Raw genomic sequence first — 24,910 nt, 5'->3', positions numbered from 1 at the left:
AATTAAATTTAAAGCAAATGCAAAATAAAGCAAATATGGCATCTATTCAAATAACATTAACCATTATATAGATTTATAAATCAATATTAAAACTACTAAACCATAGAATACCTGAACAAATACAGTAAACTCAAGTATTTACTTAGTACACATGTAATACTGAAAAATACCATTAATGTCATGATAACAGTGCTGAGCTGTCAAGTTATTTTCATTTTATTTACTTTTTACAGATACCACCTTGCTTAACAGCTGGAAGACATAAAAATGCACAAACCGATGACCATATCACAGACCTGACACACACTTGTGCTGTGATATGACTGTACTTTGGAATATATGCATGGAATTGTGTGGTTAGATAACCAACTACTGAAGTTGAAGCAATCTCCCGCTTTTATTTTCTGGCAACAAGAAGGGTATGGTAGAGAGGTTTGATTACGATGTGCAGATAGAGGGAGCTGTCAATTAGGTACTCTGATACACGGCGCTGCAGGTCAGCATCCACTAAGAAATCCCCAGCCTCCTCTGTACTTTGATGGAAGTTGTAGACATGGCGTACAACCACTTTTCCTTGCTGTCTTGCCATTACAATCACCGTTTTCTGGAAGCTTACACCGGCAAAATCTGGGCTCGAGGTCGCTGGTGTTACAATGATGCGAGGTCTACCTCCCTCTGTGCGAGTTGGCTGCATGGCACCCAGTTCAGTGTAAGTGGACCTGGCAATAAGTGGGATCCAGCGAGGGGAGAACAAGGCATTCCATGTCACTCTCTTGCTGGAGTCATGGCCACTGGGCCCAAGTTGGGTCTGGAAGCTGAAACTGCGGTCATCACGTGTGGGGTTATTGATGATCCACGGAGAACCCCAGGAGGAGGACAGGTAGTTACGGGGAGTGAAAATACTGCAGTTGACATCGAAGTACTTGGCCAACTGAATAGGTGAGGCAGAGTGAAACTGGAAAGCTAGATAGAGGAGATCACGGATTGACTCATAATACTTCACCATGAGGGGTGATTGCTTCTGAAGGCGGAAGAGATGTTGAGGGGGGATCATGCCATATCGAACAGCCCTTAGGGCACTCTCCACTGTCGTGCTGACAGGCTGGTTCTGGTTAATCCAGCCCTCCAGGGCCTCGTAGAGCTCTAGCTCACTTTGTAGAATGAGGTCAGAACGCTGGAGCAAGGAGAGGAGCAGGTCTTCACTGATGGAGACCCATTCTCCACTCTGCAGCACAGAGGACAGGTTCCAGGAGAGGTACTGCAGACAGCAGTCCCGCAGGGTCATGTCCCCTATTTGTAGTGCATAGTTGTACCAACTAACCACATGGCCTGTGGGTGAATCACTTGAAAGATGTTGAGTCATATATTGGGTCAGACCTTGCTGCAAGCCCCACACGTGGTACTTGCTGGCAAGCTTATGCAGAGATATAGCCTGATCTAGCCGTACTGAGATATCACCACAATACAGGTATCTGCAAAAGATATTTTTGAAAGCACTGTTAGAAGGAAAAGGAGGCGTATTATATGATTTATTTTTTCTTTTTTACCCCACATCTGAGTCATTGACAAAACAAAACACACACACACACACTCTGACTGTGTGGCTCACACAGCAAGTGTAATTTTAGAATATTTTATAGATGGATAAGTCCACTTCTCCAAATAAAAAATAAAATAAGTAAAATGATGAGTGCAGAGCTACAGATTTTTATATAACCGTATCTGCAAATAGCTCCACAGCTTCTTGAGGAGTTTTGTTTCAATGAAGAAATTAACTCACCTGACAAATTTATCAAAGACAGCTGCACAGTGAGGGGTCTCTGTTAAAACCAGAGCAGTGTTGTTGCGGTTAAGCAGCATTTCCTCAAATACGTCACTTTGTAGGGTGAGAACCAAGCTGTGGGCTTGGATCACCTTCACCTCGTCTGTGTTGATGGTCTGCACCCGCAAAGTGACATCACTACTGTTACCCATAGCCAGCAGGGTCTCCATACGATGAACCAAACTCATGGAGTGATTCAATACTGTGGCACCATTGTCCAGTGCTGCCTCCTGCTTCAGGGGAGCTGCGGAAACAATTATGAAATATGTGTCAGAAAAATAATTGCCACCATACATATGCAGAAGAAATTTTGAACAAAAATTAATAGACTCTATTAAGTCACCTCTGAATTCACAGAGTCCCTCAGATTATTTTAGCTTTCATAACTTTTACTTGCTTTCAGAGATCTTTTTGCATGCATTTGCATTTTTTTTCTTCTGCTGAAATCATATTTGACACAGCGAGAACTGGAAAAGCACATCTGAACCCTTCAACAAAACCACATCTGATAGCCTGTGCCAAGGGAAAAGCAGACTTGCATATCTTTTCTCTTCTTCTGCTCTCAGTTGATAGAAAAGGAGAGCAGCAAGCCAGGTGGCTGACTCAGAAAACCTCAGATTGCCAGGTGCACAGAAAAGAATCCTGAGTTTGCACTACCACTGCAGATGGTTGCTTCTATGTGCCCTCTTGAGCATAAGTACAAGTGGCACATACTGGAGAATCCCACATGAAAGACTCAACACAGAAAGTCGCTGTTTCCATTCTGCTCTTCCACAGCCATCAGCAGCCTCGTTGGTCTGCTATTGAGGGTTTAATGAGACACAGGGGGAGCACACTTGGCTCCGCGGGATGTCTCACAGTCTTCATTTCTCCACCACAATCAAATGCCCTCACTTCAAAGTAATGTTTCTCCAATTAGCTAGCCAGCACCCCGAGCCAGTGGAGAATAGCAGTGTGTTAGGACGTGTACGGACAAATGTTTCTGACAGTGTGCCTAGTTGAAAAATCACCTAACTCGTTTTGGGGGATACAGTCTGTATGTTACATAATTAATCATTGTTTTACATTATGAGGACAAAAAAATCCAAGGAATTCAATTTATAGAAGACATTTGAACACTTACACACACGCACACACACAAACTACAATACAGAATGTTCCATTGTCTCTTACACTCCAGCTGAGAGGAGCTGGAAACACTGAATAAAACATTCATATACATTCCTAAATATCTTGGATTTGATGAGGCGGCATTATAAAAAAATTATCAGTGTAAACGGTGTAATGTGGTCTTTGAAAGCTTCACTCAGGTCTTCTTTTCAAGATAAGGTTTCCATCTGCACTTGTACAGTACTGTATTACTGAGATGGCACAAAGGGGGGTGACAAATGGACTTGCTTTTCTTTCCCTGAACCCAAACCAACAGATGACAACATGATGAGTAGAATAAATAAATATCCATGTCTTGCCCTGAGGTTCGGCACGAGCCACGTATTCCTGCTGTGCCCCACTACAACTAACGGTACTAGGGAGGCTGGACTGAAATAGAACAATACATATTCCACTACAACATAAGATAAAAGAATATATAAATAAAATGAGTAGACTTTTTAGAAGCAAAAAAGTAGATGATAGCATTTAGTGTCTTACCTCCACTAACTGTGACAGAATGGAAGTGGATAAAGGGAAGCAGGATGCCCACACAGAGCCAGGCAAGAATCTCGTGTTGACATGAGCGTACCATATCTTCTAAATTTTTCACTGCTTCTCTTCCTTTGTCCTCTCCCTCTCTGTTCCTCTTTCAGTGCCCCTCCTCTTCTGATCGTTTGCGAGCAGAAAGGTGTGCTGCCCTGTGTGCTGCCCGGCTCCCTGTCCTGGACTCTTTATGTAGGACGCTGGCCTTTCCCTGGCGCATCTCACAACCCCAACGGACTCCATTGATTGGTGGAATCTGGCAGGGGCGTTGCTATAGCGACAGCTTTGATTTTGAATTTCTCTCTTTTGGATGTTACATGGCATTGATCAGTGGCACTGGGCCAGCCAAGGACTCAGCTAAATGTTTTTTAGTTTAAAAGTCAGTGGGGGTTTGAAGCTACCAAGAATCAATAATAACACACTTTTCCATTTTAATGGCACTCAAAATGCTGCAGCTCTCTGGGCCACCAAAGAACTTTGAGTATGATGCATAAGTTAAATATGATCAGTGCCTTAATTAGTCAGGTAATTACAACAGTTGCCATGGAGACTATCAGGCAAAAGTAATTAGGGCTTTATATTTGTGACCAACTGCAGTCAGTCAAAGTTCTCAGATGGCATGTTAATCTCACTAATGTGAGGATAATTTAATTGGTGCTGGGTTCTCTCATCAATTTGAGACTAGCCTTGTCCATCAAACTTAAGTGCCAATCAGGCATTTATGAAGCTTTACAGAATTTGATGACAATGAAACACATTTTTTTATTTAATATTCACATAAAGCACCATATGCTTTTGAGACTTCTGCATCATTGTTGGCATCAAAATCTATTTTCAGGGACACTTTTATATCACAAACCATGCAGGGTATGGACAACAAAATGAATGTGTGCAATAGAAACTGCAGCTGGATATGAAGTTAATAGTTGCAGGGAACACACTTACCTCCAGGGTATAACAATCATTAAAATCCTATGATGCTTCAAAGTGAGCTGTACAGTAAGAAGATCACATATCCTGGAGTAGCATGTCGTAACTGGACTGCATGCAAAGTATGTTACAGTATGAATAGCCTTGACAACAATACATAAGGTCATGGTCCCAGAGCTCAAAAAAGATATTTAGAATATCCATTAAATTAACCTCCAGTCACCATAACCTTCCCTGATCTGTCATTCAGAGATAGACAATTCAATTAGGAGATTCCTGTTAAATTTTTTATGATGGGTTAAAGGCATGGATCATCTAAGAGTGCCATCAACTCATTGACTCACTCACTATACTGTTATTATACTAACAAGCAGCGATCTGATGCATGTATTTTAAAATAGATCTAAATCTACTTAATTTGAAAGAGACGAGAGAGATACTTTCAGGGGAATTTAGGTTGTGGCGAAACCCTGAGGGCTGTTTCTTCTCCTGTAAAAATGCAGGAGAAGAAATGTCCTTTGAGACCCCAACCTGAGCTACTGCTATGAATAACCCGACATCTTCTTGAAAGAGAGCAGTGCTGCTGAGGTGCCCTGATAAACCTAGCTGCAACAAACTGGACCAGACAACACAGACAAGGCACAAAGTCATATTTGGTAGTATCCTCTAGATGTCTTATTTTTAGATGCATGTAAATAACATTTCTGTGGCAATGCGGACAAAAACAATGAGACTCTTTCTCCGCATCTGAACAGGACAAATTGATAATTTAGGTAATATTGTCTTCTTCTTTGATTTAATCACCTATTAGGAATCTAACAAGACCATAACGCAGGGGAAGTGATTGACAAGCTGCTGGATTTTTGAGACCACCCCTCCGGATGAGATCCATTGAGGGATCAATGCACCACAGGGGGGCCCATCATGCAGTATAAACAGCACGTTAAGTACGGGCTGCGTGCCAGAGTTATAGCTTCAGTGAGGGGTACTGGATGACCTTTCTGTGGTACTGAGCCCTGAGGGAATCCATCAGTTGATCTGAACTCCAAAACATACATGGCTTTTAACTATACTTTTGTCAAATGTTCAGATGCTTGTAATAAAAAGCAGTATGAAATATGCAAAAAAAAGCAACATTCTGTTATGTCTAAGAGGGAATTATATCTGCGCAAACCAACTGTGGAGACGATAGTGTCATTGAATATCAAAGACTCACTCGCAGATTCCACTCAGCAATTGTATTGCTACAACAACATGTACAACATTTCTGGGTTAAAAGTATCAATGTTACAGTTATGTGAGAAAAGGAGGGTTTGGTGACTTTATTGAGAGACAAATAAAAAAAAAAGTTTTAGTTTAATACTTTTTGCAGCAGTTTTCAGATTTTGATATAGCTATTTATAAATGGCCTGCTGTAAACCAAATCAATACAAATATCTATTTTGTTGTGCAATCTAATTTGACTGCGTTCCACTGAGAACAAAAAAAATAAAAAATCTGAATAATAATATTTCCACCAGGTGGCTCTGCCCTAACACACATTCCCCTCTGATTGATGATGGTTATGATGTATATATTCTTTGGTAAAGTGGCGGCAACAATGATTAGATTAGAGACACTTGATGTTTATACCCTATATAGTTCTTAAGGGAGCACGTAATGGCATTAAAACGTAATTACCCCCGTAGGCTAAGAAATAAGCAACAAATTATTCCTGAAAACACTAATTACAGACCTAATCAAATAGGTAAACTAAAGTCTCTTGCATGTCAAAAAAGTCCCAATTTAATTCATGGGTTTATAGCCTGCATCCAAGTGCAAATATCTTCCATGAGAGGTGAATGGTCCGATTGTTTCCTGTAAACTCTTTCAGACAAAAAAGTAGGCCGAGTGCTAAATTACCACTGCTAATCTCACCGAATATGCGAAGCTGCAGAATCCACTGTGGCTGCTAAATGGCAAAGTAGGTAAAACGCAGCACTGAGACAATGTATTAGGCGTAGGCCTACATTGACAGAATACAGACTTCTGATATTCAACGTGAGCTGCAACTTTAACGGTACATGCGGTGAGTCAAATATTAGATGGATGTATAATTGAGGAGGAGTGGCGGATGGATAGAGCACAGTTTTTAATCCCGCCCGGAAAATCAAGTAAAAGAAAGTTTGAACTCGCTGAGACACAGGTCGAACTCTTTATTAGGTGAATGTGGACCTTAAAAGGAAAACTATAGACTTCGGTACAAACAAGTTTATTCTCAAAAGTTTCGCTCTCGGGAGTGAATCTACCTGAAGCACCTGTTGGAGAGGCGGCCAGCTGCTCTCACTGTCAGTCCTGGTAAGAGTTGGAGGGGTTTAATTCATATGTAATTACACTCTATAAGTGGAACAATGTCATTGTTTAATTGTAATGTAACCTTTCCATCTGCTAAAGTGTTTTCCTGAAGTATTTCTATTAACAGAACATTACTGTAAACATTACAAAGCTCGTAAACACTCCATACAGCAATGCTTAATGGTGAACAATACGAATCCATTCCGACATCGACATTGACAGACTTGTCAGAACCTGTAATGTTATCAGTTTTTTTGCGATAAAACAAACAACCACAAATATATATATATATATATATATCAACACAAGGTTTCCACTGTACATACTTTCGGTGTGATATTACAAATGGTACCAAACGATAATTGGGTTTAAAGCGTTAGATGTAAACCAATTCAACAATAAAACTGTATGAATGCAGAATGAAGGTGCTTGGAAAAGAATGCTGGATGAAATAGGATTAACATGCTGAAAAATATTCTAATTAGATGGTTGCTGTGAGTAAAAGTAATTCTAGAATGCCTCCAGCTTACAGCCTAATTAAAGCCTTTGGGAAACATTGTGTAATTCCTGAATTCTTCAGAGACTTCATTGGATTTCTGTTAATAGACACTAACTGTGACACAAAGAATCCACCAACTGGGATAGGTTTTGTTGAGATTTCACTGGGTTGGTACAGTATGTGCATATTTGTGTTTATTTAGTGCATTATGAAACGGTAGAGGCGTATAGAATTATGTTTAACCTTCAGATTCTTGTAAAGTCAGTAGTTTGTCTTTAAGTGTCCGTTTTAATAATCTGGGATGCGCATAAAGTTTGCAACTTGAGAATGTGCATGCATGCTTAAGTGATCAGGATATTTGTGTTGCAGCGTTCAGACAAAAAATCTGCAGTGAAGCAATGGATACAACTACTGCTCCAAAAGGATGTGGTTCCACCATCAGCTCCATATATTACAACCTGTGTGATCTGACCATCCTGTGGGGGGTTGTGGTGGAGGCTATTGCTGCTACTGGTGTGGTGACTTCCATTGTCCTCTTTTTGATTCTCATGGCCTCCTTACCGTTTGTGACGGACAAGAAGAGAAAAGGCATGGTGGCTCTACAGGCCAGCATTTTAGTCTTCACATTGGGACTCTTTGGACTCACTTTTGCCTTTGTTGTGGGCCAGTACACCACAAGCTGTGCTGCTCGGAGTTTCCTGTTTGGAGTGCTGTTCTCTGGATGCCTAGCCTGCTTGGTGATGCATGGGCTATGGCTTGCCCTGCTGCAGCGGAGAGGTCGTGGGCCAAGGAGCTGGATGTTATGGCTGGGAGCTCTTGGTCTCTGGCTCGTCGAGGTAATCATCAACACAGAGTGGCTTGTCATTACTGTCAGGAGTCCAGCCATAGGAGTCATTTCTCCTGACCTGTCCTGCAGCATTGCCAACGAGGACTTTGTTCTGGCTCTCATCTATGTAATGGTACTGGTGCTAGCTGTCGTGCTGATACCTTTTCCCTCACTGACGCACAAGCATAAGCAGTGGCGCCGAGATGGTGCTTTCATCTTGGTGACAGGGCTCTTTACCTTAGCTATCTGGGTAGCTTGGATTGTCATGTACGTCTACGGAAACCGAGTGGCTGGGTCTCCGAGTTGGGACGATCCTACTCTAGCTGTGGCTGTTGTGTCAAATGCCTGGGTTTTCCTCTTCTTCTACACAATTCCAGAAATTTGCTTACTGACACAAGAGAACCCAGACCAGGAGCAGCCCCATGATGGGGAGAATGTTTATCCTGCAAAGAGCCTGGTGTATGACACCATCCAGAAGGAGCCAGATCCTACACAACAGAATGTGTTCATGGAGAATAAAGCATTCTCTATGGATGAGCCCCCAACAGGTATGATATTTAACATAATAAGCTATTGTTGATCTTATTTTTTTCAGTCAACTGGCAATAGTTTTTACCAAGCGTAGGCTAGCTTTATGACATGATCACGTGCAACAACGTAGCCAAAAGAAAGGGCTATTCGTTTTACAATCGTGGTACTGCCTATGATGGCCCTGGCATCAAATGCATTGATATTTATGTTTTGGACAAACAAGCACAAATATCAAATATTTGCTTTTTGTCATACTCTAGCTTAAAGGTTTAAGAAATCCAGCTTCTCTCACAAGTTTGACTTTATAATTATATCAGCTACAGAATATAAATAGAAATATATTTTCCAAGTATCCAAATGCATTAAAAGTGTGCTGTTTCAGTAGTATTGGCTGTGTCAGTGTAGGATTTTTTCAAAGACTGATCTTAAACATATCTGACCAAACACCATTCTTTCATTTCACCTTGTGTTAACCAGAACCCACAAAGCCTGCAGCTATATATGGGGCTTATAATGGTCAGCTACGAAGTTGTGTATACCAGCCAACAGAACTTGCCTTAATTGCTAAAGGTCTGACAATGGTGAGTGTGTTAACATTATTTTATGGTACAAAACTAACATCTCATCACGTCTACAGCCGTCACTTCTATGTGTCTTTCCACAGATGGACCAAGGCAGGATGATACCCAGAGCGACAGCCCCATCTTTGAACCCAGGAAGTGGCAGAAGCTCCCTTTCTCATTCACGGGAGTCGTTAGCATCTTAAGGACTGTCATAGGTTGGCAATCTGTCACCTACACCAGGGTTCTTCAACCCTGGTCCTCGGGACCCACCGCCCTGCATGTTTTCGATGTTTCCCTCCTCCACCACACCTGATGGAAATGATCAGCTCGTCATCAAGCTCTGCAGTGACCTGATAAGGAGCCATTCATTTGAATCAGGCGTGTTGGAGGAGGGAAACATCGAAAACATGCAGGGCGGTGGGTCCCGAGGACCAGGGTTGAAGAACACTGACCTACACTACTGTGTAATACAGCTATGGGGTTTTGTTATCACACTTCCTGTACTATACATAAGCCCTTTACTTCCTTAGAATCAAGCTGTAACTCTCCAGCAATACTATGTACAACTTCTCTCACCTTTTCTTACACTCATTTGTTCTCATGCTTGCACACAGTCTACTCCTAATGCACAAGGGCCAAGTGTAACAAGTAAGGCTATCAGTAAGGCTCCGATAACGCCGAAGACTTTCATAAAACAAAAGTTGTTACTCAGCTTTTCTACTTCTGTTTGATTAAAACAAGCTCTTTCTACTGTATAACATAAACAACGTGTGATCACTTGTTGCTTCGCAGGCTTAGGTAATGACTTTACCTACTTGCTGAAACAGTGCGCTTTTTGTTCTGACTTCTTTGAAAATCTAAAGTGGAGCAATAAGTAAAAGGTTAGGATTAGAAGTGAGGTTTCTACACCATCAACATACACTTTAAGTCGGCTGAGAGAGCTCAGAGTGTAACACAGAGTGTTTGAAGACTTAAGCTGTTTGCTGTGATGTTTATAATTTACTAAAAGGTCAGATATCACCACCAATACCATTTTTCTTGTCATAAATCTGTGGCCTGCAGTTTGTTGCTCTGTTCACGACTCCCTAACATACTTTGTTCACTTGACACTGGTTATGTAGAGCTTTGGATTCTTAAAAAAGCCATTTCACATAAAGGTGTCAATTCTAAGTTATTAAACCTATAAAGTGAACTTAAATCCTCTGAGGAAGCTGATTTTGTTGACTCGTAAAGGAAACAGTTCAAAGGGTTACCGATGGGGAATAGAGTACGAGGAAGTGTCCCCAGGATTACTGCCAGCGCAGATATTTACATGTTGTTCAGATAAATCTGATCTGGTACCACAGGCCGAGACTCGCTGTCACATAGTGGTGAGGGGGTTTACTCTGCAGCAAGGAAGGAACCTATTTTAGGTGGCACTAAGATTCCTATCAGCGACGTTGCCAGACTTAAATGATAAAATCTGTCGGTAACTCCAGCTAATGTGCTTTCAATGCAATGAATATAAGGCTGTAATATTCTTAGAACCACTAAATGGACAGCAATGTATTCACATTTGGTCATTGCTATGTTTGAAAAATGCTTTAAGAAAATAAGCATTTACAACTGCTTTGCCTAAGAATGAGTTATACACTTTCTCTATAGGCACAAGTACAATTATTCATATATAATTAGTTTTTCTCACTCTCACAGACACACATACATACACTTCAGAGGGAGCTGTGGCTGCCTAGCAGCATGATGAATCGGCTCTCGCCCAATTACTCCCACCAGCTTGTATTGTCAGCAATCACGAGCACTTGCTTGGAAAAGATATGGAGCATGAACTGGAAAGCATGCACAATTGCAAAAGAAAACGTAGGTGAAGATGTCTGGATTTTACTCTCAAATGCACCCCTCGATGCAAGAGGTGGTTCAAACGTCAGCAAGTCAGACGCAAAAGCAGTAAACAGTTGTCAATCAACTTGACTGTGAAACACAAAATTGGAAAATAAAGTGTGTAGAGGTCTACACAAGGCAACTGTTTTCTTTGTTTCAAAAGAAACTATCTCTTCTCAAGTTGCTCTCTTGACTTTCGGTCAATGGACAACATTGCAGGGTGTCTTAAGAGGAGCTTTATCGAGGCGCTACCCATCTCAAAGGGGTGCAACTGGTGAGATTTCACTCTATAAATGCATTAAATAGTGCCAGGCAGCAACTGTAAAAGCGTTGATAATAGAAGTAGCTGTTTTGCACACATGACCGGTGGTGGATGTGCTCCGCTCATGGGAGTCAGCCCTTCCAATCACGAGCAGCTGTCCCCACTTAGTACGTTTCTTTGTCACCGTGACAACACTCAGAGGACAAACAGACAACTTATTAAACAGACTCGACCTGCAGACCAGACAAAAGATATTCAGAATAAAATGGTAACACTATTTAGAATTTTACGTCTGTAAAGGTTTCAGACCTAAGGTGTTATGAATGTTCACTAAGTCAAACAACACACCTGAATTTGCATCCAGGCTAGTATTTAGACAAAGGCTGTGTTCATGAAAATAAACCTTTCAAGGATTATAAATGCAAATAGCTGTGCCAGGTTCACATAAGCGGTCCGCATTTGGAAAGGCTAAAGTGATTTAGTTATTGCAACACGAAGGCTCTCAGAGAGGAAAACAACATCTGAGTGCGTACTTTACTTCTCAAATATATCAATCTCTGTTCTCATGATTGAGGTTCAAACAGCTTGGAAAACAAGCCATATGATCACAAAATATTCGAGCCATATGACAAAAAGACTTTTATTCATCCAAAGAAAAAAAAATGAGAATCACATCTGCTAATAGAGGCGATGTGGAATAATTATGTGCTTCTAACCTTATATCTAATCATTTGATAAAATTTAATCCTTTCCAACCATATCAAAGACTATACAAATGAGATAAAGATGTATTTATGTAATACTGTGGGATGTTGAGCCAGTGCTACACCTTTACCTTTTCTGTCAGCTCCGTACAAACAGTAAGAAACCGGCTTTCAGCAGGGTGACTGCCATCTAGTGGGACCTCAGAACTACCAAAGTACTGCTTTCACTTGAAATAAACCAGAATTCTATGACCCAGTTTTCACAGATGGTGCCTCTGTGTTTACCTGAACATGCAAAACATGGGAGAAGGTGTGGCAAAAGCAAATAGCATGACAACAGTGAGAATCCAACAAAGGCTCCCTGTGTGCATGTTTTCAGTAGTTAGACAAATATGTCCCTTTACAAGACACTTTCTCTGTGTCCTATTTTATACTAAATGTGGTCATGAAGGTGAAAGGGAAAGGCTTTTAGTACTTATGACATATAGGGGCCTATAGATGGATACCTGCATGTAAAAGGATGTGGCAATACCTGCATTTTCCCTTGAAAGTAATCATAACTGTGGTAATCTTCCCACCCGAGAAACCAGCTTCGGATTTGGTCTGGAGGTTAACTGTTAATCACTGTTAATAGTGAATGTAGTTGAGCAATCAGATGTCTTTCAATTGAGTGACTTGTGACATCACTCAAAGTCCATGGGTTTTCCCTGACTTGCAGTCCTGGCTTCATGTTGCTGCTGTTTCTGTTTCTTCAGCTGACGGTAGGCCTCCACCGCTCGCTGCCTCTCCTCCTCCATGAGTCTCTGTCTGGCCATGGAGGGCTTAGCTGTGGAGGCTACGGTGTGGCCAAGCAGAGAGTTGAGAAGTAGCTCCTTTGATGCCTAATGTATAGAGGAGTTAGAAGTGAAAAAGCACAATTAAGCGGTTTCTCCAGCATGACATGTGGTAAGGCAACAGGTAGTCACTGCATAGGAGGGTTACCTGAGGTTTGAGCTGAGCTTTCTTGGGTTTGCTGCTCAGTGACGGTGGGGCCAATGTAACTTCACCAAAGGGAACATGATCTACAAATCAAATCCAAGAATATGTGGAATCACTGAACTTTATCAAACAGTTTGAAGCAGGCCAACAAGACAGAAATAAGAGAATGTGACATATTATCATCTTTCAGAACAGTGATGGGGATTTGGGTTATCAAATAATGACGAGTTTCTTTAAAAAAACAGAAAACTAAAACAGCAGTTCAAACAGAGCCTGTGTAGTCTTTAAAGTGACTTTCACTATATTAGACAGATAGATATTACACATCTATAGAGATATAGAGATATATATTATTCTCAAACTGATTGCATGTAAATTACTGAAAGGCTCATAGATGTAATTCTTTAAAGCAGCACTCTTTACAGAGATGTAAAGATGATTAAATCCACCACAATGCTGGCCAATGCATCCTTCAACTGAACCTCGTAGAACTGGCTAAAACTTCTAGAAAAAAAAAACAAAAAACATTTGTTTCTCACCTACAAACATTTCTTTCTCTAATTTGGCCTCTTGTCTGTTGAGCTTTTTCAGCTGAAGCCTGTTCAGTCTCATTTTAGCGTACCTGTCGTAAGACAAAAAACAATTAACATGACCAAAAGCATGTGGAAGGAAATCATTTCTCCATTTAACAAACTTGTAATACAAAAGAAATAATGTTGAAAAATGTACTTCAAGTAAAGATGAAACTTTTCATGGAAGGAACTTTACTTAAATACTTAAACAATCCTGTTTTCACACATGACATTAGCATGCATGTTATGGACCCTAATCTAAAGTGGACTGCTCTACTTTAGATTTCTAGAAATATGAACACACTTGGCTGCATTAGGAGCCAACTCCTCATGCCAAACAGAGATGGCTGATGTGTGTGATGTACCAGACATGTTCATTTCAATACAGTGCAGACTGATGTGGATATCGGGAGAATAAATCCTTTGAGGAGAGTCATTAACAACATAATTTTGAACTTAGCTATTTGCAAACCACGACATACTCACTCCTTCTTCTTGTCAGACTTGCCCTGGTCTGCAGATCTCTCCTGTTTGTCAGCATTTAGCTCAGGCTTTCTGTCCACTTGGTTCTTGGTGAGGAAGAGAACGTGATTTGTCTCGATCTCCATGCGCCGAAGATATGCTTTCTCACTTTCCTGCTTCCCCCTCTTAAAATGTGGGACAGGAATGTCTCCATCCGGGGTATCCTCTGCTTTAGAACGAAGGGAAATGTCTATAAATATAGAAACGCAGTAGATTTTTCATTAGTTATAGACAAAGTCAAAATGATATAAACTAGCTATAACAAAGTCTTTCACTCTTAAAAAAAAGCCTTGTGAAAACCTTCTTCACTCACCCTTTTTGAGCTTTTTTGCAGCGGATCCTTTTTTTATTCTGTTCTTGCTCTTCATTATCTCTCTGAGTCTGAATGGGATGTGTTGAATGTGGTCCTCTTGTTTTGCTCTCTTGGGTTTACCATCTTCTTTGAACTTGTTTTTTCTGAGATATTACGATAGAAAAAATATGCAGAATAATAAAGGAAGGAACTTGATAGCAGATACATATCCTTGCTTATATACAACGATTTCAACAAGTCTCATTTTAGTGACTCGTCTCTAACTTACAGAGCTAATGACAACTAGCTGAAGTTGCTAGCTAGCAGTCGTTTTTTGTATTACACAGTAGCTTCTGTATCTTACCTCGGGTGCTGTCCAGCTTTACCCACTTGTTTTTCTGATTCTTTCATTTTGTTCTTCTTACTCTTTCCCATGACACCGCGTTTAAAATGAATGCTTAACTAAAATCACACGTGGAACATCATGTAGCTATCAGAATGTGGACATCAGCGTGAGCCTTTAAAAAAAAAAGACGAGTCCTCACTCTGTGTTTTTTTCAAGTACCAAATAACTTGTTGATGTGCTACTCCTTTTCTCCATTAACCCCCATAGGTTCAAAGTAAAAATCTGGTTTCCATATTTTCTAAAGCAGCTGACTGTAAATGATTTACTCAATCCATGTGGATCGAATGCATTACTTGTGCCGGATTCCTGAAATGTGCAATGATTTTACATTGAGATTGCTTTTTAGAAAGAAACGATCTTTGCAGACCTTCCCCTCCCCTTCGCCAGAAAGATTGTCATGCCTACCTGCCGCCGCTAGAGGGCGACATCACGTAACTTTTGAGGCCGTGGCTTTCCTGGGTTGCTCTAATAATGCAATTACTAATTTAATTTAAAACGCGTAATTCTAGTTTGATTTTGAAATAATTAACCAGAGGCTATTTTGAAAACTGAAAGATAAGATAAACATCCGACTAATGATAATACGTATTCATATAACCCATAAGGATGAGTAGGTGGATAATTTCAGCAAGTAATTTGGCCAAATGAGACCCAAAATGACACATTTTAGGCTCTGATCAGGTCCAGCATATATATGTGAGGAACCTCGCTGAAATACTGCCTGAGACGATGACTCCCAGTCTAAAAGTTCGACAGAAGAGGAAAAATTGGGCATGCCAGCATTTTTACTGAGGAAGAAAAGCACAACTACTGATCTGGCCAAGTATGTGGCCTGATTTAACCCAGTTCAACACCTTTAAGGAAAAACCCTTTATCAAAGCAAAACTGAAAAATCTCTGTAGAGCAGTAGAAATTCTCTTCATAAATATAAGTGGCGAGGACAACTGTAACTATGACTATGAACATAAAATATTGAAAGGAGGACATATTCTAATCGCCTGCTGATTTTTCACTGCAATAAATTTCTATGTCAGGGTCTGTAGCTTTAACATCTGAATTGAATTATCTGACATTCAAGTGATACTACACTGTGAGATTCTCATTTCTGCTGTAAAAGGTAATTTATTCAGCATCTTATCATGAGACTTTTGCCTCCATGTAGTTTTTAGCTTGTGTTATAAACCATATATGCATCAAAAGCATCCTGTAACCTGACACAGGCTTTTTTGGGTACAGAATATCAGATGAATCTGCCTATTAGGGGGAGAAATAGGAAGTGAGTGTCCACACGTGCCAAATACGTGTGCATGAGTATGAGTTGCACAGATTACAGAGAGAAGCTGAAGTCTGCTATCACATGAATGGACCAGGCGTGTGTTTATGTGTGTGTGGGAGGATGGAGTGGATTACCAGCTATAATGCAACTCAAGCTGAGAGAATTGCTGATGAAAGGAGAATGTCCACAGATCACACACTCATGTTCCTTGCTGCAGGTGTTACATAACATTTGTAGCTTGTGTAGCTGGAAGATACTGAGGATCATGGGTCAAATTTTGGAGAAAATCACACCATTAGTACCTACACTGAACACTTCTGGAAGGTTGCAGAAATATGCAAATGACTCAATGTTTCTCTTCTAACAAAGAATTGCACATATCTGATGTTATGAGTTTGCCAGGACCGTGTCAGGATCAAGGAACTGGTGCCCTCCAAAATGCCAGTAAGCCACTCCCACATGAACGTACTGTTCCATATATGATGTAAATGACGTGCGTGTAAAAGTGATGACAGCAGTTTCTTGGTTGACTGCATCATAATCTTCTCAAAGCCTGAACTTTATTAAAGGGCACCCCTCATCAGACACAAAGCAAGAGCTCAACACTACCAGGAAAAATACAAGGCAGCACAGGTGGTAAGTATCAGCAAACATCTTATCCAAGAGGACTATTTTTTTTTTAAATTTTGGTGAGCTTAGCTTTAGATGGATTTATAGTGAGATGGAATTTGCTTGCTGTGCTTTGCAAGGTTTCCTGCCACAGATATTCACACTGAAGAGATGTTTTAAAGCTATTGCCAAGTTAGATTCTTAAGCAAATTCAGCATGTCCTCAGAGTAATCTGATAATGATGGTGTTTTGAAGATTAAAGGAATTGTGGGGGACTGATAGAAACGTGAGTGCGAGATTATAGGAACCTTAGCAGCCTGTACATAAGTGCATTTCTTTATTACTGTGTTAATATTAAGTGTTTGTAAATGCATGGAATTTCATGAGGAGACTTCATGTTGATTCTAGTTTACCAAAAAGCAAAATTCAGAAGGCCCATAGTCTTGCAAGGAATGTTATTAAGAGGTCTGTATTTATTAATTTATTTAGAGTTTTTTTGTAATATGAATATAAATGGTATTATTTGTGACACTATGACTTTCTCAAAACTAATTCAAGCAACAGAAGCATGAATATGGAAATTGCCAAACCTGAAGCAAAGACTGGTGGCAAAGCTCCCCTCAGAGCCACAGCCCCTGGATCCCCACGCAAGAATGCCCCCAAGTTCAAACAGAGGAACACCCGTCAGTTCAAGAGCAAGCCTCCCAAGAGGGGAGTTATTGGGTACGCCTCTTTTATATTCAACTTCATAGGTGTTGTCAATGGTGTCATCTTTTTTTTTTTTTGCTGAAGAAGAATCTGTTTTTAAAGTTTGCTAATTTTTCTTCTTGATCAGCTTTGGAGAGGATATCCCTGGAATGGAGGGCCTTGGCACTGGTAAGCAGAAGTAAAACAGGCCGTCCATCATAACTCATATCACATGGTGTGTTCCTTTTTTAATCGCTATCTTTATTTTTTTCTTTTAGATTTCAATGTGGTCTGCCCATGGGAAGCCTACAGTCATCTAGAGCTTCATGAACTTGCTCAGTACGGCATCATCTGAGTCTCTTCACTGTGAAATTACTTTTATATGTACAAAGGGAACTAATGGGGAACGTCATTTTTGCAATCAGTTTAACAGTCATCAACACTGGCTCTTTTTGAATGGCAAACGCCACACTTAAAATGTGATGTCTTTGTGAAATATATGTCTGCATGTTGTAAATGCTGTTGTTTGTCAAAGATATTTTGTACGGTATATATATATTTTCATAACTCTCAAGCTGCCATTTCCATGCCCATAAACACTGATGCTGAACGTGTTTTTGTGTCATTGCCTGAGGCTACAGAGGGAGCTAAATCTGAAAGCTTGGCTACTGGCTAGCAGGAGACTCTGCACAACTGTCAGCACTGTGTTTTTTATACTTAACCAAATGTAGAATAAAGCTTGAAATTTTAAAATTGAATTGAAACTTTTTTAGAAGACTTTTTTTCTAACAAAAATGTGTGCTTGAAACGTCCCATTGTCCCATTACCCCACTGTTTGCTTTATTTACATCATGTTACCAGCATAGTTATCTGAATAGAGCATGAGTATTTCAGGGTTAATAAATAATAATAATTATAAAAATGATAATAAAAGCTTTGTTGCATTGCGCAGAATTAGATTTTTACATTTTGCTAAAGATTAAGGTAAAATCTTATTTAAAATCTGTATTTAACCAAAGCCTAATTTCAGGATTGTTGTCATACTTTTGCTTTCCAGTAAACCAGATGCCTCGACCTTAAATGTCTCGAAATATTGACTGTTTTATCTTAGTTGCAAAGCAAACTTTCCAAATTTCTGCCTCCCGGAACATATGTGTTAGGCTAATCTTTCGTTACATGTTTTCAGCAATTGAACTGAGTTGCACTGTGTTATCAACGGGTGGCAGTGAAGACTTTGTGGTTGTACTAAACAGCACAGTAGTGACGGAATGGACACTAAATGTCAATGAAGAAGACACACAAACGCAGTCACCCTTTGGCCATGTGATGGCAAAAAGTGGAGAGACGTTTTCAGGCATTTTTTATTTTTTCTGAAGATGGAGAGACAGCTGATCGTTCATATGAACAGTCATGAGAGTATAATTAAATTGAATAATTGAACAATTTTTTCTCATTCTTCAAAAATATTTATGGATGCGATGCGGTTAAAGTGAGTTAAAAATGAGTTAAAAATGTGTTAAAAATGAATTGCAAGTGGAAAAAACTCACATGGCATATTTGGTGTGAAACTAACTTCTTCGGGTTAACTTATATTTTCAAATCAATAAGTTTGGATAGCCAAATGTTTAAAGAGGAAAGAAAATATGTTTTCCATAGCGCAGCAGCAGTGAGAGTCACGTAGTGAAGATTTACAGGTAGACAATATATCCCATTTAAAAACATTTGAAAGAATTTCCTTTTTGCTTTTTCTCCTCTGAAATCTTTGGTTGAAATTCTTAACGGCTCATTTTTCAAGTCTTTTGGGTCAGTCTTAATGAACTCAGACAAAAAATACCAGAAGTGGGAAAAAAAGAAAAAGAGAAACAGAAACAAAGTAACGCCTCGGACCCATTTCATTGCATACTGCTATATTCATCACACTGTCTTATGCGTGGACTTTATGCCAGTTGATACTCTCCAGCACCCGTGTTGTGACGAACACAGCCAAAATCTGGACACCGACAACAACGATTCCGATAGTCCCGATCAGACCCTCATGCTGCTCAATCCAACGAGATATTCCCCCCAGACAACCGCCTAGGAAGATCACACTTTGAGCAGTGAACTCATCTAGCAGCTGGGCCCCTACACCACACTGAGAGTTCCATACGGTGCCGTTTTCCAAAGGGTCCACACAACATGTTGCAGGGACACCACAGGCCAACACTCCTGGAGCTGAGCAGTTGTAATATCTAAAGAAAGGGGAAAAAAAATCTTTATTTACTACTTTTAAGATGATCAAGGCCAAAATGCACACTGCACTCACATATTGATCTCCCAGTCACGGTAGGCATCTGCTCCACAGCACTGCAGACTTGACTGAATCTCATCTGTGATGAACCTGAGATCCAGATCATCTTGATAGCGTGACATGGCAGCTAACATGCCTGACCGAAGGTAACCTCCAATCTGATCTTGCATACTGTAGGCCATAATGGTGGCCAGTACCTGTGCTGAGATTAGCACCAGAAGTGTAGCTGAGAACACCCTTAGTAAGCAGCAGTTCTCTCTCAAGGCACCCACACACCCTGTCAGGCAGAGCAAAGTGAGCAGAAAGCCCACAGTCACGAGTATCAGCATCGGGTCAGTGCCGATACTGCCAATCTTCTCCTGGGCAAACGATTCTTTGCTGATGAGGCCCCACATTCCCAGACCAAGAATGACCAGGCCCAGAACTGTAAACACCAGGTTGCATAAGCACAGAAAGTATTTTAGGAAATAATCCATTAAAGAATAATTGTTGCAGGGTTGGATAGCAAATGCAGAGCTGTTGCGGTCCTTTCCATTGTTTGTTCCTGTTTGAATCTCACTGGTGACATGACCAAGCTCTTCATCATCCTCTTTTGAAGCTCTTGCCTTTAGACACATAAGAATAGCATAATTTTTCAGAGCTAATACCAACACAAAATTGTAACTTCTATTCATCCAACACAGAGGCACGACTGTCTAAATTAAACTTATTAATAGACTTACTTTTGGCAAGAGAGGGCTGGACTCATTCTGCATTGTGTCTCTCTTTGACCACGGCCAAGGTATCCCCTTTACTACCAAATATCTCCGCATGTTGTCAGCTAGTGGGAGGTGATCCTTCCTGTGCTTTTAGCTGGTCAAAGTAGCACAAGCTGAAGCGAAACATAGAGAGAGTATTTGTAACAGCACAGATGAGTGTGTGAGCTGATGTGGAATAAACATTCTGTGCTGAGCCAAAGAGCGCTGTGAGGCCTGAGATTTTTCATCATGTGATAGTCACAGTGAGGGGATTAGACATTTATCAGAGCCTAGAACAAGAGACTTTTGATGTGAATGTACTAACATAATGATCAGAGACAATATGTGTTTTGTCTCTAGCTGTAGCTCACCAAATGAAAGAACAGAAATACAAATGTTTGTGCAATACATTACTGGTCATCGTGTCAGCAAAGAAAATGTGAAATTCAGATATTCCCTGAATAACAGCACAGGTTGACTTGATTTTGACCTACAAGGTGATTTAGTTCTAACTTAATAGAGGTCATGCATAGGAAAGACCTATAACTTCTTACCTCTTTCCTACGTTCATTAAATAACTGCAACCTGAAAATGTTTTGGTGAACAGCCCACTTAACAGAAAAATATATCAATGTCATTACATTTCCAGACGGGAGTCTGCAAGCACAGACCTAATTAACATTTACTGTTTTAAGTGTAAGAGAACTTTTTCTTGCTCGCTACCAAGAAATAATATTATTATTTTAGGATTAATAGATCAAGATTACAAAGTGAGATCCAATCATTCATAGTGAATCTTATTGGTGACAGTGAATTTATTTGGATAACAAAGGCAGCCTGGTTTGCTGGCCTTGATATTGTGGAGAGGATTTTTATTTGCCAGTTGGACCATAAGACATCATTCGAAGTGAGAAAATTTCTACAAAGAATTTCAAACAGTGTACAGAAATAAAAAGAAACTAACCACAGACCAAGAATACAAATAGGACAATAAGTAAAAACATATGCAATGATAGAAATAATAATGCTTAAATTCGTGTTCATGCTTTTCAGGGTAGTTGATTTACTCAATTCTTCCGTCTCACAGCTTTGGCTTTGATTACAAACAGAATCTGTGGTGACACGCTTTGTAATGATGTGTATTGTTGGCCTCTGCTGAACCATCGCTGTGTTTAAGCAGAAATAAAAATCCCTTTAAAATTTACTTCATCATCTCAATATTACGTGTTTTACAAAAAGTCATACCACGATAATTTCTACTAAACTATTTTCAATTGCTTATCATTTATTTTAGTATGCCCTGAAGCTGCCCTGAAGCTGCCCTGAAGCTGCTGCGTATGTTTGATTACACTTACAATGATACTATTCTGCACAGAAATCGCTGCAACTTTGCAGCTCATTGTTGTGGCCACTGGTGGATAGTAAAGAGTAAACTTTAATTACACAAACGTTGACCATCAAATTCATAAGTATCAAAACAGATGCTACAACATTGCATACAAGCCTTCAAAATAAGATATCCAGAGCAGTCAACCTCTGTTTTATTCATCAATTTTTCATTCTCATTTTTGTCTGCCTCACTTGTGTTCATTAGAGTGCAGGGGTTTATGTTGCTTAACAACAATTTGTAAGCCTGTGTTTTACAGATATCATTAGTTTTAGTACTGGTATGACTGTGAACACTAATACAAATAAGTTAAGGTAATACAAATAGCACTTTTAGAATTATATTAGGATCATTCCCTCTGAAGTGCACTTATCAGCCGGACACTGTCCACATCAAACAATAAATGTAACATTTAATTTGACTTGGTGCAGGGCTCAGAAGAAAAGTTTAGTCAAACACAGGTCAAACACTGGAGGCAATGCAGCTTGCCAGCTGTATATATGTAGGTGTGGCATTTTAAAAGCTAGCAGCTATATAGTAATACATGAAGATTTACATAAGTCTTGTTAAAGCTAATTTCACCGTAACGACAGGGCCTTTGGACTTAAGTGCACACATGAATAGCCAAAGTTAAATGTCAGCCTCACTAACATGAAGCATGTTTGGTCCAGTTGTTTACATGATACATCTGTCATCAACCACAGACCTTTGTTGAACAAGATGCTTTTTTTGAAAAACAAAAAATTGGATCCTTGTCATTTTTTTCTACCTGTCAAAATTATCTATATGATTGTTCATAGTCAAATTAGATCCCATCTTTAAAAGTATCTACTTTGTCATTTCTCTCCTTTAACAAGCAACTGTAGAAAAAAAACTCATTGTGTGTCCAATTTCAGTCAGCTGATATATTTCTGTCTAACAGTCGTCTTGATTTTGCTCTGATAAAGTCTTTAAAAAGTGATATGCTGCTCAGAGTCAATAACAAGTAGCATACGAGGGAGTAGATGTGAAACTGAGCTAAAAAACAGAGAGAGGCAGGCACGGTTATCTCAGTCTCTGGCTCTGCAGCACCACTGGAGTCATTCTTTCCTCCAGCTGTGCTGGACTGAGCTGCAAGGTGCTGGAAGCTAGTTAGTCTCCTGCTGCTAACCGGTAGACATGCATCAGTCCCTTTATGCTTCTGTTAAGTCTTTTAATGGAAAACGCTATTCATAATATGTCATGCTCCCTCACACTCTCTTCTTCTGTGTGGACATGTTGTGAAAAGCCTTTTCTTACGCCTATTAGTTTTTGCCATTTTGACAGTGGAAAGAGATGCAGATATTACACCGTTACATTTACATATAGTGACTAATAGTGAAAAGCAGCAGTATTTCCAGTTTGTGACTTTTCACAGTCTTGAATTTGATACTTCCCAGGTGATGCTAGTGTTTCTATGCCATTAATGAAAGAGGCACTCCACTCCACATAAGACTTCTTCTCTCTGTCTTCTGCTCAATGTTTCCACTGAGGTAGTGGAAACTAACAACACTTCCTGTTTGCAGTTCAAAAGACAAATTATCACCATCGAACAACATTTTTCAAGACTTTACCAGATTTCATAGAGATTGGTTGTTGACAGAATCAGAACTTGGATGTTTAACAGTTTTTTGCTGACAAATCTCATAGCTTCCTGTTATATAAATCTTTAGGGAAGATGGGATTTAAAATACATTTAGTTCCTGAGAGAAACTAATTTCTTCTGTAGTGTTGTCAGCATCGAAGATGGGTGGACATGTGAAACAGTAAGTACATCCCATGGAAATCCTTGACTAGTCCAACACATTCACTTGTGGATACCTGTTAGTCTGCCAAGGACTTTTAAAATGCCTCCAAATGATTGGAAAATAATTCCACTTTGAGAAATATTATTTACAAGCAGTAGATGTCAAACATCTGTGAGTTTATTCAGGACTGGCTGTCAGAGCCAATTCAACAGATGAGCAGGCATTTTGATGCAAAAACACGCCTCAAGAAACCCCCAAAATAATGACGCAAAATCTGTGGGTTACGCTGGTAACTGTTGATGTCAGTGTGTATGTGTCCACAGTCAGAAATAGATTGTAAAAAATCAGAGAGGAGCACAGCACAGGAGTTTATATTTTTCTTGATAGAAAAAGCAAATTTCCGTTGGAAATTCACTCTCATCTGATCGTTAGCTAATATTTTAAAGAGGATCAAAAAGTTTGCTTGTCCACACCTGTTGAAAAGGAGAGTATTTTACATTCAGTGTAGTAGCTTTCTCAGATGACCATGAGGTAGATAACTATCTTCATCCCATTTACACCATCCTTGTTGTGTCTATGAGTTTAAAGGTGGTACAGATGGTTGGGACTGTTGCCACGGTAAATTCCTTTTCAGTTGAGATTGTCTCGCCTGAGCCCATATATCACTGCAACTATCTGCAGACATCAGCACAGTCTTTTAGAGGTAAAGGGTTGTGGTAATTTGAAGTAGAGTCGAGCTGGAATTTTTTTGCATCAAAAGATATTTCATTTTAGAATCAAAGAAAAACTTTCTTCCTTTTCCCATACAAATGAAGGAAAAAGTGCAGTTGTGACTGATTTGTCCCTGCCTCTTAAACAGCCACCTTCCATAAATTATGCAGAAAATAAAATCTGTTTTTGTAAGGAGACTATTGACAAGGAGTTACAGCAAGATTATTTCCACGTAAATAATCTACAATCATCAAGGATTGTTTAATGTTGAATCGAGTAAACTGATTTAAATTACACAGCAACTTATCTGAATTACGGCTGAAGACAGTTTGGGGCTGAAAGAATCTCTTGGGAGTTGTATATTCTCTCTGGCTATTCTCACACTGGCTGTTTTAGAGTTGAGCACAAACTATAAACTACTCTATTCATTGAAAAGAACAACACTAATCATGTAAGTTTTAATTTTTATCGTTTACTGAGTGTTGCGCTCCAGGTTTCGGTCACCTCTGACAGCGCCAGTGGCCAATGCTGGCTGGCTACATCTGTCAAGGCCAGATGTTTAGCAGATTGTATTACAATAGGCAGTAAGAATGTTTTTCTGGAGCCATACTGCTACGTCAAACACCTCCTCTG

General features: G+C 39.8%; 5 protein-coding genes across 7 annotated transcripts; 2 read left to right on the top strand and 3 right to left on the bottom strand.

Annotated features, from left to right (window-relative positions):
* Positions 1-141: 141 nt before the first annotated feature.
* btbd17b (BTB (POZ) domain containing 17b) lies at positions 142-3,696 on the bottom strand. Its single transcript, XM_072368902.1, has 3 exons — positions 3,473-3,696; positions 1,781-2,066; positions 142-1,472 (listed from the first exon to the last, which is right to left on the bottom strand). Exons 1-3 carry the CDS (start codon positions 3,564-3,566, stop codon positions 398-400), a joined length of 1,455 nt encoding a protein of 484 aa, XP_072225003.1. The 5' UTR covers positions 3,567-3,696; the 3' UTR covers positions 142-397.
* A 1,675-nt stretch (positions 3,697-5,371) lies between these two features.
* LOC140273901 (G-protein coupled receptor family C group 5 member C-like) lies at positions 5,372-9,431 on the top strand. Its single transcript, XM_072369570.1, has 4 exons — positions 5,372-5,432; positions 7,650-8,654; positions 9,115-9,218; positions 9,302-9,431. Exons 1-4 carry the CDS (start codon positions 5,372-5,374, stop codon positions 9,401-9,403), a joined length of 1,272 nt encoding a protein of 423 aa, XP_072225671.1. The 3' UTR covers positions 9,404-9,431.
* Positions 9,432-12,727: 3,296 nt separating this feature from the next.
* On the bottom strand, positions 12,728-14,930 carry ccdc137 (coiled-coil domain containing 137). Of its 3 annotated transcripts, none has more exons than XM_072369222.1 (6): positions 14,773-14,930; positions 14,430-14,572; positions 14,081-14,306; positions 13,562-13,644; positions 13,026-13,105; positions 12,728-12,925 (listed from the first exon to the last, which is right to left on the bottom strand). In XM_072369222.1, exons 1-6 carry the CDS (start codon positions 14,841-14,843, stop codon positions 12,728-12,730), a joined length of 801 nt encoding a protein of 266 aa, XP_072225323.1. In that variant the 5' UTR covers positions 14,844-14,930. The 3 variants fall into 3 exon arrangements, with proteins under 3 accessions (XP_072225323.1, XP_072225324.1, XP_072225325.1); XM_072369223.1 differs by having other exon boundaries at positions 14,081-14,285; XM_072369224.1 differs by having other exon boundaries at positions 14,081-14,282.
* Positions 14,931-17,267: 2,337 nt separating this feature from the next.
* Positions 17,268-17,828, top strand: pde6ga (phosphodiesterase 6G, cGMP-specific, rod, gamma, paralog a). Its single transcript, XM_072368937.1, has 3 exons — positions 17,268-17,422; positions 17,535-17,575; positions 17,665-17,828. The coding sequence occupies exons 1-3, from the start codon at positions 17,268-17,270 to the stop codon at positions 17,739-17,741; spliced, it is 273 nt and encodes a 90-aa protein (XP_072225038.1). The 3' UTR covers positions 17,742-17,828.
* A 1,444-nt stretch (positions 17,829-19,272) lies between these two features.
* tspan10 (tetraspanin 10) lies at positions 19,273-20,488 on the bottom strand. Its single transcript, XM_072369337.1, has 3 exons — positions 20,399-20,488; positions 19,692-20,281; positions 19,273-19,617 (listed from the first exon to the last, which is right to left on the bottom strand). Exons 1-3 carry the CDS (start codon positions 20,486-20,488, stop codon positions 19,311-19,313), a joined length of 987 nt encoding a protein of 328 aa, XP_072225438.1. The 3' UTR covers positions 19,273-19,310.
* Positions 20,489-24,910: the final 4,422 nt, after the last annotated feature.

This window comes from Leuresthes tenuis, unplaced genomic scaffold (assembly GCF_036924035.1).
Source record: "Leuresthes tenuis unplaced genomic scaffold, fLeuTen1.0.hap1 SCAF_17, whole genome shotgun sequence".
NCBI classification, from domain to species: Eukaryota; Metazoa; Chordata; class Actinopteri; order Atheriniformes; family Atherinopsidae; genus Leuresthes; species Leuresthes tenuis.
Note: the sequence above shows the minus strand (reverse complement) of the source record. Positions and strands in the feature narration are given on the sequence as shown.

Bases quoted from the DNA above. Each gene is read 5' to 3' on its own strand.
- tspan10 (XM_072369337.1), bottom strand. From the start codon at position 20,488: ATGCGGAGATATTTGGTAGTAAAGGGGATACCTTGGCCGTGGTCAAAG. The intron at 20,282-20,398 runs GTAAGTCTATTA...ATGTGTCTAAAG, and splicing joins CCAGCCCTCTCTTGCCAAAA to GCAAGAGCTTCAAAAGAGGA. The intron at 19,618-19,691 runs GTGAGTGCAGTG...CCCTTTCTTTAG, and splicing joins CGTGACTGGGAGATCAATAT to ATATTACAACTGCTCAGCTC.
- ccdc137 (XM_072369222.1), bottom strand. From the start codon at position 14,843: ATGGGAAAGAGTAAGAAGAACAAAATGAAAGAATCAGAAAAACAAGTG. The intron at 14,573-14,772 runs GTAAGATACAGA...GTAATATCTCAG, and splicing joins AAAGCTGGACAGCACCCGAG to AAAAAACAAGTTCAAAGAAG. The intron at 13,106-13,561 runs GTGAGAAACAAA...TTTGATTTGTAG, and splicing joins AGAGAAAGAAATGTTTGTAG to ATCATGTTCCCTTTGGTGAA.
- LOC140273901 (XM_072369570.1), top strand. From the start codon at position 5,372: ATGCAGTATAAACAGCACGTTAAGTACGGGCTGCGTGCCAGAGTTATA. The intron at 8,655-9,114 runs GTATGATATTTA...TGTGTTAACCAG, and splicing joins TATGGATGAGCCCCCAACAG to AACCCACAAAGCCTGCAGCT. The intron at 9,219-9,301 runs GTGAGTGTGTTA...GTCTTTCCACAG, and splicing joins TTGCTAAAGGTCTGACAATG to ATGGACCAAGGCAGGATGAT.
- btbd17b (XM_072368902.1), bottom strand. From the start codon at position 3,566: ATGGTACGCTCATGTCAACACGAGATTCTTGCCTGGCTCTGTGTGGGC. The intron at 2,067-3,472 runs GTAAGACACTAA...TTGTTTCCGCAG, and splicing joins TTCTGTCACAGTTAGTGGAG to CTCCCCTGAAGCAGGAGGCA. The intron at 1,473-1,780 runs GTGAGTTAATTT...TATCTTTTGCAG, and splicing joins GTCTTTGATAAATTTGTCAG to ATACCTGTATTGTGGTGATA.
- pde6ga (XM_072368937.1), top strand. From the start codon at position 17,268: ATGAATATGGAAATTGCCAAACCTGAAGCAAAGACTGGTGGCAAAGCT. The intron at 17,423-17,534 runs GTACGCCTCTTT...CTTCTTGATCAG, and splicing joins CCCAAGAGGGGAGTTATTGG to CTTTGGAGAGGATATCCCTG. The intron at 17,576-17,664 runs GTAAGCAGAAGT...TTTTTCTTTTAG, and splicing joins AATGGAGGGCCTTGGCACTG to ATTTCAATGTGGTCTGCCCA.